At 32.1% G+C, this 10879-nt stretch overlaps 2 protein-coding genes across 2 annotated transcripts in view; both read left to right on the top strand.

The window, feature by feature from the left end:
* Window positions 1–2168, top strand: part of LOC145095896 (uncharacterized) — an 81108-nt gene extending 78940 nt beyond the window's left edge. The window contains exons 8-12 of the mRNA XM_079033708.1: window positions 1–581; window positions 768–893; window positions 1180–1369; window positions 1484–1668; window positions 2035–2168. The exon at window positions 1–581 is cut by the window's left edge and continues 169 nt beyond it. Coding sequence (XP_078889834.1) covers window positions 1–581; window positions 768–893; window positions 1180–1369; window positions 1484–1668; window positions 2035–2168 — 1216 coding nt within the window. The remainder of the gene's footprint in view (window positions 582–767; window positions 894–1179; window positions 1370–1483; window positions 1669–2034) is intronic.
* A 1360-nt stretch (window positions 2169–3528) lies between these two features.
* Window positions 3529–5403, top strand: LOC145094754 (vignain-like). The gene is made up of 5 exons (XM_079032812.1): window positions 3529–4005; window positions 4112–4206; window positions 4819–4953; window positions 5047–5183; window positions 5265–5403. Exons 1-5 carry the CDS (start codon window positions 3534–3536, stop codon window positions 5272–5274), a joined length of 849 nt encoding a protein of 282 aa, XP_078888938.1. The 5' UTR covers window positions 3529–3533; the 3' UTR covers window positions 5275–5403.
* Window positions 5404–10879: the final 5476 nt, after the last annotated feature.

Raw genomic sequence — 10879 nt, 5'->3', positions numbered from 1 at the left:
CATGATTCATGGTCCATGTGGAGCAGAAAATATCAATTGTCCATGCATGGTGGATCAAAAGTGGTCTAAAAACTTTCCAAAACAATTATGTAATCATTCGTCTGTTGATGAAAATGGTTTTCTGTTATATAGGAGAAGAAATGATGGTCATTTTGTAGAAAAATTGGATGTTAAGTTGGATAATAGAAATGTTGTTCCATACAACAAATATCTATTAAAAAGATATCAGACAAATATTAATGTTGAATGGTGCAATCATGGATCTTCTATAAAGTATCTGTTTAAATACATAAACAAGGGTCCTGATAGAGCTACAGTTGTTGTACCAATAAACAATGAATGTGAAAATAATGATGCGGTCGATGCAATAGCTAAATATTACGATTGTAGATATTTATTTGCATGTGAAGCATCATGGAGAATTTTTAAATATGATGTTCATTGCAGGTATCCTTCCGTGGTTAGACTACCTTTTCATCTTCCTAATCAACAACAAATTGTATATGACGAAGACGATGATATCAACGATGTTCTGGACAAACCTTCTATTGCTGCTTTAAAGTTCACATCTTGGATGGAATGTAATGCAATTAATAGTGAAGCACGAGAACTTACATATGTTGAATTTCCTACAAAGTTTGTTTAGGTATTAAATGGTAGGTTTTGGAAGAGAAGGAAAGTAGGAAAAGCCATTGGTAGAATTCATTCGGTTTCACGTAATCTTGGCGAAACTTATTTTTTAAGGATTTTTTTAAATAAAGTTAAAGGTCCAACGTCATTTGATGAAATTCGCACGGTAAATGGTGAAACATATTCTTCTTTTAGAGATGCTTATTATGCACTCGGGTTATTAGATGATGACAAGGAATACATCGATGCAATTAACGAAGCAAGTAATTCTGGATCTGGTTTTTATCTACACTTCTTATTTGCCACATTGTTGATGTGTAATAATATGTCTAAACCAGAGGTTGTTTGGGAAAATACATGAGAATATTTAGCGGATGGAATTCTATATAACCAACGACAATGGTTGAAGTCTCCAGGTATTTAATTTATTTTCTTCATTTCTATTTAAAATATTTTATTTTTCTTATCAACACCCATTAAATAATTATTATAAATATTATTAAATATTGTATTTAATATTTTGTAATTAATTTATAATTTATGGTGCAGACTTATCACTCAGTGAAGATGAAGTTAAGAACTTAACTTTGTTTGAAATAGAACAAAATTTACTTCGAAACAATTCCACTCTAAAAAAGTTCACAAAGATGTCTTACCCAGATGTTGAATCAGTTTCTTCTTTGAACAATCGACTTATCATTGAGGAGCTAGATTACGACATTCCCGTTATAAAGAATGAGTTTGATCCTATTTTTATTGCATTAACAAATGAGCAACATAACATTTTCCTTAACATCATGAGTGTTGTTAAAGAAAATAAATGATGTGTTTTCTTCGTTTATGGTTATGGTAGAACGGGTAAAACTTTTCTATGGAAGACAATATCTGCAGCAATTAGATCTGAGGGTAATATTGTTTTAAATTTTGCTTCAAGCTGTATTGCTTCGTTATTATTGCCCGGTGGTAGGACAGCACACTCTCGATTTATACTTCCATTTGAACTTACAGAGGATTCTTTTTGTAAAATAAATCCAGATGGTGAGTTGGCTAACTTATTAAGAAAAACCTATTTGATAATTTGGGATGAAGCACCTATGATCCATAAGCATGCATTTGAAGCTTAGATCGAACTTTGAAAGGTATATTAAGGTGTGGAAATTCTAGCATCTAAAATATTCCTTTTGGAGGGAAAGTTATTGTCTTTGGAGGAGATTTCAAACAGATTCTACCTGTTGTTCCGGGTGGCAGCAGACAGAACATTGTTAATACTTCTTTGAGTTCTTCATATTTATGACAACATTGTAAAGTGTATAGATTAACAAAAAAACATGAGGCTAACTGTTGGAAGGGATCAAACTAACATAGAAAAAATAAGAGATTTCGCAAATTGGTTATTGGATATAGGAGAAGGCAAACTCGGTGGTCCGAACGACGGCAAAACGATTATCGATATTCCGAATGATATTCTCATTAATGATCCAGATGATCCTATAGGTTCATTAATTGTGTTTGTATATTCTTCAATTTTGGAGAAGTAGAGCAGTACAAATTATTTCCAAGAAAGAGCTATACTTGCTCCAAAGAATAAAGTTGTTCAGGAAATAAACGAGCGTTTGCTTAACAAGTTTCCAGGAGATGAGATTGAATATTTAAGTTCAGATAGCCTATGTCAGTCCGAATTTGTCCATGATCACTTTGATGCAAATTTATACTCACCTGATGTATTAAATGGTCTTAAAGTATCCGGTCTACCAAATCATAAGTTAGTTTTAAAAATTGGTGTTCCAGTAATGTTACTGCTAAATATTGATCAGAAAAACGGCTTATGTAATGACATAAGACTACAGATGATATCATTGGGCAAACGTGTTATCGAGACACGTATAATGTCTGGAACTAATATTGGAAATCGAACTTTTATTCCAAGAATGTCTTTAACTCCATCAGAAAAAAAAAATTCCTTTCAAATTCACAAGAAGACAGTTTTCTTTGGCGGTATGTTTTGCAATGACTTTTAATAAGAGTCAATGACAATCGTTATCGAAGTTTGGTTTGTTTCTCAAAGATCCGGTTTTTTCACAAGGGCAATTGTATGTTGCATTATCTAGAGTTCAAGCAGAGAGTGATTGAAATTATTAATTTCAGATAAAAATGGTAGACTCACAAATAAAACTTCAAATATTGTTTATAAGGAAGTTTTTCGCAATTTATAACCAACTTCTTTGTAACATCTTTTACTCATTTTTATCAAAGCACATTTAGTCCATCATAATAATTTATTTATTTATAATTAGGTATTGTATTTTTTTTTATGTTAATTTCAGTACATACATATTTTGTTTGTTTTGTATCAAATCAATTCCGATGCTGTTTTGAGTTTTTTGGTCACGTATGTTGCATTATATAAAATAATTACTTTTATAAAATATGTAGTTACATATTTACCATTTATTATGTAATTAAATACTTACAATTAAAAAAATTGTTTAAAAATACTATATAAGTTTTTTAACTTAATGATATATTATTTATTATATAATTAAATTTTAAATTCTATTTAACATCTACAGGTTTTCACTTAGTATATATCGTTAACTTTAAGTAAAAGCCTGTCAAATTTACTAATTTATACACGCGTGTATATATTATCCTATGAATTAAAAAGTTACGGTATATACACGTGTGTGTATAAGAGATTTATATTTGGATCTGACCAAGTATGCAGTAACTAATTTCATGGGGTCCGGGAGTACACATGTATGATTCGATCATGACAATTATTATTGTTGATTGAGATTGTTTCACGGGCATCCACTCAATTTTTTCCTAGAATGTCAGTTCTCCATCGTCATCGTTCACAATAAATTTAGAATCCAAGAAGAGCAGCTAGCAACAAGATCGAAATGGAGATCATGAGCAAGTTAATTTTGGTTTCACTTTCATTGATTTGGTGTATAGGGGGGATTGTTGAGGGTTTCACATATGATGACAAAGAGGTTGAGACAGAGGAGGGAAAGTCAGCTATGTTTGAAAGGTGGAGGAGTCACCACAATATGCAGGCTATGCGCGACAAAGACAAAAAGAAACAGTACGAAGCGTTCAAGGCAAACCTGGAAATTGTTCACTCGACAAACAAGGCAAAGAAGCCATATAAGTTACAGATGAACAAGTTTGCAGGGATGAGTAAGGCCGAGTTTCAGAGCAAGTATACTGGATTGAAGGCTTCTCCAAAGATCCGGCCAGGAATGAAGTCTATCGTCAGCGAGGCCGAGTGGCCTCACCCTTTCAAGTATCGTAATTTCACTGATGTCCCACCGGCTATTGACTGGAGAGCCCAAGGTGCCGTCACCCCTGTCGTGAATCAAGGAGGATGTGGTAAGTGGTAACACGTACGTCCGTTTTTGCTTTCTATAAACAGGATTTGTATTTGTATTTGTAATATACTTAATTATATATTAGTATTACACATGCATGCATGCAGGAAGTTGCTATGCGTTTGCAGCAGCAGATACAATTGCATCGTTACACGCGATCAGAACAAAGCAACTAATAGAATTATCACCTAAAGAAATTGTCTAAGGCGTGGTCTGACTCTGAACCATTCCTGTGTTTAGGTCCCTACTAAGCATAATTCGTAAACTATGCAATGGCTATTTGAAGACTTTTTAAAAAGTTTCTCGCAAAGCAAAAAAAATTACCTGGTTGTCGAGTCATTCAGCTAATGTATGATTCCTAGTTCGATCAAAAAAGCCTTAGAAAAAAGGACAGGGAGCTCTAGCCTATTTCAATTTCCGGATCTAGCTCAAAAAAAATTACAGCGCTGGGAGAAGAACTGCGGATGTGTACGGGCGTAGGTAGGCCAATCAATAGACTCTCTTTCTCTCAGCAGAAGCACTGGACAACTTGACTCAATCACATACTAGGGACCCCTCTTTCTAAGTTTGGTAGTCTCTCATAGAATCATGATCTAAAGATATCCATTAACCATAGTCTACAAAATATAAATCCCTCGCTCAGTTGATTCATTAGAATTTCTAATTTATTGATTTAATCCGGTCGGTATAGTATAAATATATAAATAGAGAATTCAGAAAAAGAAGAGAACATTTTTTGTAAGAAAAAAATTTTATCTTTATCCCCCAGCCTAGAAGGAAAGATACTTCTTTTACTATGATGAAAAATTTTCGCGACTGTTGTAATTGTGGCGGATTTAACGGAGGGAAAATGCATGATGCCTTCTTGTACGTTGCAAACAATAAAGGTCTAACAACCGCCAAAAACTATCCTTACAAGCCTGTGGCTGAGACTTGCAATGTTAAAAAGGTTAGATTGAGTAATGCATGCATGTCGCAAATCAAAACTTGTTAGCATCATCATTATCATCTCATCTCAACTTTTTGAATGAATATATAACAGGAGCACGATGTTGCGGTAGAAATTCATGGATATGAGCGGGTGCCATTTAATTCTGAGCCGGCTCTTATGGCATCAGTTGCGAACCAGCTGTACAAGTTTCAATTGAATGTGAAGAACCTTTTATGCTGTATAAAGAGGTAACTCAAACCTTATTCAGCTGTTTACCATAATTAAAAGATAGATTATATATAATTAATTAATTAATAATTGATTAACAGGGAGTTATGACTGCACCTACTGGAACCAACACTGCGCATGCAGTCGTAATTGTTGGATACGATACGGATCCTGATGGAACCAAATACTGGATAGTGAAGAACTCTTGGGGAACAGATTGGGGAGAGGAAGGATACGTGAGACTCCTTCGTGGAGTTCCAGAGAAAGAGGGGTACAGTGGGGTAAATACGAAACCTCGCTTTCCTACCAGGGAAGAAGCTGGTCAAGATGATACAGGACGCGGCGACCCTGTGGTTCATATGAGTAGAGACCTCTAGAGGAACCACAACATACTCTACGTACTTATTAATCTCCCTTCTGGAAGGATGCGAGGTATGATACCATTACTGATCATAACGGAGATTCATGATAAATTTTCTTTTAATTTTGTAATATGGAATTCAACATATAACACTTCTTTATTATACCCAAAAGTTTGTGGTCAAATCATGTTCCAGCATTTGTTTCTTAAGATGAATGGCTACAAAACATCTGATTTTGGGGGTGCCATTATAGTAATTATGATGGAGTTAATTTTTGATGTAAAGAATTATACGGATAAAAATGTAATGTAAGTGAGATGTTATTGACGCCCCTATTCATATATAGCATCTTCCAGGTTTATGCGCCTGGATTTGTTTCTCAACAACTCAACTCACACTCTGACATTTTTGACATTTTCAGCTGTCTTAACAGTTTATTTTTATTTTTCTACGAATTCGTTTTTTGTCCTAGTTTTTTTTCTTTGTAATGAAAACTAAAAAATCATTGCTCTTAAATATTTGTTTCATACAAAATGAACATAATAATGAAAACTAATAAAAAAAACTTAATGTTTATATTATTTTTTTCTAAAACCAAAAGAAGCAATTGGGTCCGCATTTCATTGAAATTTAAGAGAATATTCTTGAGTTAGGTAAATAAAACCGGAAACAAATTAAAAAAAAAAAAAAAAACATCAAAAACTGATAGGATCCACATTTATTTATTTTATGCAACTAAACAATAATTAATAATACAAGATACATAGATAAGTTACCTACAATTGAAGTCTAAAAAGAATTCTAAAAACTCAAACTCGAGTTTCTCTATCAAAATTGAAAACTTTGGCTTCAAACATACAAGATTTTCAAGTTCTCTTCTTTCACAAGAAAATGCACATTTAGGGACGACAACATGCGTCGCAAATAGTCAAGATTGTCTCCCCTAAAGGTAATAGGGACGACATGTCGTCTCAATTAGGTCGTCGCAAATACCTCGTAGTTAATACTCAAAAGTCGTCCCTAAAGGTGTCGTCCCTAATACATGTCGTCGCTAATAGCTGTCGTCGTCCCTAAAGGTGTCATCCCTAATAATATTCCAGCTACCGGTCAGTGTTACTCTGGCCAAATATTCCGGTGGGATGTGTCGTCGCTAATGCTTAAGATCGTCTCTAAAGATGTCGCCACTAATGCTTGTTTTTTTTATTTATTAAATTTATATTTTATATTAGTTTATATTATAAAAATATAAGATTTATAAAATTATAAAACTTATAATTTAAAAATATGCATTATATAAAACATCAAATAACATTACATAAAATATATCACATTAACATCATCTAAGTCCATAATAACATCATCCATAATATAAAGTAATATATACTAATCGTCGTCTCTATCATCGTTTTCCTCGTCATTGTTGGTCGCATTGTCGACTTGCTTGCTAAATGACCGGATAATATCTTCATTTGCCGTCACAAATGCCGGGTTTTGGAGAAAAGCATTAACATCCACATCCTACAAAGTAAGAATATAAGTTAAAATATTTCATACTATAAAAACAAATTATTATTACTTAACAATTAAGTCACAAACACATTAAGTCCTTAACAATTTAACAAACAACCAAATTCATAACAATTTAACAAACTAACAAACTACCAAACTATAAAACAACAAAATTCACAACAAATTTATAAGTACCTGTGTTGGTTACGATGTCTATGACTGTGTCTGCCATTGGGCGGGAGCACTTGTACCTGCGACGGAAGACTTAGGCCCGATGCCTCTCACATGTCCCCTTTGAGCACCTAACACCTTCTCAAATAAGGATATCCAATCAATGGAGTCCGGATCACCACCGGAGTCAGCTATGTGCTGAGTTTGTAAAGAAACCTCATAAACTAAAGTATTTTGCATTTCACAAAGATTATTAATACACTTCAAAACAAACACAAAAAAACAACATTCTACTTCATTTTTAAGTAATAATAACTTACATATTGTTCTTCAACTAACGGGTCAACGAATTCCCCTTGTTTACTGACATGTGCACGGTGAAATACTTCAAGTTTATTCAAATTCTGTTTAACATTAAAAAAATATGTTATACTTAAATAAACATTACAAAATATGTTATAACTGAATAAACATTAATGTAACTTACATTTTTGAAAGAAGCACTACCGTAGCTGCACGTCCCTCCACAATTCTTAACTACTTGCTTCTTCCGGCATTCTTTGTTTACACTAGATCGTTTACAATGCGTATCAGTTTAGAAGTGGTCAATAGTAGCACTCCAACTCGCTGAATCTATACCCACGGGGGATCGAGCCCTTGCTGCCTCCACACCCTCTAGCATGTCTATAAATTTACCTTTCGCAATATTTTTGATGCCTCTATACCGCAGACATATCCGATGGTTCAGTTATGCCCACAAAATTCTAGCATCGAGATCATTTGAAATGGCTTGAAAATCAAAATATGTCTACAAGAAATAAGAAGTTAAAAACAAATCAAAGTTAAACATGTTAATATAACTTTATAAATAATAAATAATTTACCGAAAGATATGTAAACATGCCATTCCGATCGGCTTCAGGAACTTCTTTCCAGGTGTTCTTATCCAAAGCTATGTCACGTCAGATATAACTTCCAACCTCCCGAATAAAACATTCGTATACATCCCCAATCAGCACAAAAGTATTTATGTCAAATATTATTTTTAGAGGCTGTCTGCCGTTTGCTTCATATAGTCGATGCATTTTCTTGTTTATTGCCATACCTCTTCGTCTGGGAGGTACAGCTGAAAAAAATATTAGTAAAGATAGTTTTTTATATACATACAATATGAAATACATTGAATTAGAATAAATCTTAATTACAATCAATATGGTGAACACCAAAATCTGCACCGAACGGATGTGGTGGCTCGTCACCACCATCACCTCCATGGCCCATCACAGCAGCCATGAAATGAACCAATGCAACCCAAAAAAAAACATCCTGAAAAATTATGACACTATATATATATATATATATATATATATATATATATATATAGGAAATCTCCAAAAAGTCCTAAAATTTTACCCTAATTTTCGAAAAACTCACAAATTAAAATTTGTTTATGAAAAAGCATGAATTACCGGTAAAAATAACGATTTGACCCCTTTTTCTAGTTTACCAGTTTTATTACTTACATGTTTCATTAAAGTCCCATTATTTTACCCTAATTTGTGAATAAGTCCTAAAATAAAATTTATTGATGATTTGACTATTTTCTTCTTGTAACATACATTGTATCGGTTTCATTGCTGACTTAGACGCCTAGTCATTAAATTAGCTGAAAGAAAAGGGTTAGATCTGACAAAAAAAAATACATATACCATTAAGATCTGAAGAAAAGTCTTAGATCTAAAATGAAAAAGTTTAGATCCGAAGGAAAAAATCTAGATCTAAAGGAGAAAGTTCAGATCTGGAAGAAAATGTGTATATCTGAAGGAAGAAGTTCAGATCTGAAAAGAAAGAGGTTCAACAATTTAAATGAAAAGCGCAAAATTGATATTAATTTCAATATGCTATCAATTGTTTACGGGAAACGAATATAGACAATAAACTATACCTAAAAGACATTGAACATATTGCTGATGATTCACATCTCAAACTACGGGTGTTAAAGATTTGGAATTTTATAAAAAAAATAACCAACTTTTATCGATTGAAATGATCGTCATGGACGAGGAGCTTGGTTAACTTTTTTTAAACCCACTAAATATTACATATATTTCAATGAATAATTTTTTTTGTTTTAACAAGGTACAAAATATCATTCTTGTGTTTTCAACCAAATTTTTTCCAGATTTCATTACCTTTTAAAGGAAGGTGAAAGTTATATCATTTTAAAACCAAACATGACCCTTTTAAAGGAAGGTGAAAGTTATATCATTTTAAAATCAAACATGACGGCTGTTAAAAATGGTTTTAGTGTTATCAGTTAGAAACAGACCTTAACTTTGGATTGGAAAGTATTGTAAAAAAATGCGATATTTTTTGGGTCCAGTTAATGGTTTTGTGTTTCTTGATTTTAACTCTATCATCGAATAGAAATGCCCAAGAGACTGATTTTTTGGTTAGTTGTTTAATTTTACTTCATTCACTTTTATAAGTTGTGTAATTTATTATAAATGTTAGTATGTTAGTATTGAACTTAATCTTATATATTATTTTTTTATTAAAATTGTGTAGATGTTATTGGGCAAATTGTCTCATTTCGGCCACGTGAGACAACCAATCCTAACCCATCAAGGCATTACATAAAGATGACTATTAGCAAATTACAATGAGATGATATTTATTTCATTTATTTATTATTTTTAATCATATTTTTTCATACTAATTAAATTAATTTTTTATTTAGGTTTGTACACCTCAATGTCACTATATTTGGAAGTCAGGCACACCAAATATCACAGTACCTGAAAAGTAACACCACGGTTACTTGTGTTGTTATAGTAATGCAGTTCGTGAAACTTAACGTTTGGGATGGTTTGTAGTTTATTGCCTAATCTGTTTTTCAATCTACTTTTATTGACTAATCTATTTTTACGAGAATAGTTCAAGCCCAAAGTCATTTTGATGTAACCAAAATGTTCATTAATTCTGACATTGTCGAAATTAATGAGTTTAAGAAAGAGTTAGCTTTTTATTTTTATTTAAACTTGTTTATATTATTATTTTTATTTAAATGAATACAATTTCTTATATTTAATAAAATAATTTTGAACATTACAGATTGATAGCTGATAATAATGGAGATATGTCTGAAAAAAAAAAGCATAACTACACTCCCAAGCTACTCTTCTTCTTATATAAATGATTTTAAAGGGGATTTCCCTTTAAAAACTGTTAGTGAGATCACAGAACCGTTGAAGGTATATTTTCTTTACTTTATATGTTTTAATTTTATTTAAACATTGTATTTTTTTTTTAATTTTACATTTTATTTTTATATAGGAAATGAAATTTCAATTAGTTGGTACCATCGTTAATATAAGGCAGAATCTACCTTGGTATTACGATTCGTGCTACAAATATAGAAGAAGGATAAACATGGTACCCAAAACCAATATTTCCTATACCGCCCCCGTCATGATGGAAGAAAGTATTGTTATTAAGTGTAAAAATGCAGTTTGTAACGATTCGAATTTTCATATTGTTATAAAGTATTTATACACATCTATTTATATTAATCATTTCGATCTTGCAACAAAATTACCATTAATTTAATATTTTTTTAGGTATATAATTTCAATCAACGTACAAGATCATACTGGCACTATCAGATTTACTAT

Source organism: Lactuca serriola, chromosome 3 (genome assembly GCF_051521515.1).
Source record: "Lactuca serriola cultivar US96UC23 chromosome 3, Lser_US96UC23_V15, whole genome shotgun sequence".
Taxonomy (NCBI): domain Eukaryota; kingdom Viridiplantae; phylum Streptophyta; class Magnoliopsida; order Asterales; family Asteraceae; genus Lactuca; species Lactuca serriola.
The sequence above is the reverse complement of the archived record's forward strand: the minus strand, read 5'-3'. Positions and strand labels throughout refer to the sequence as shown.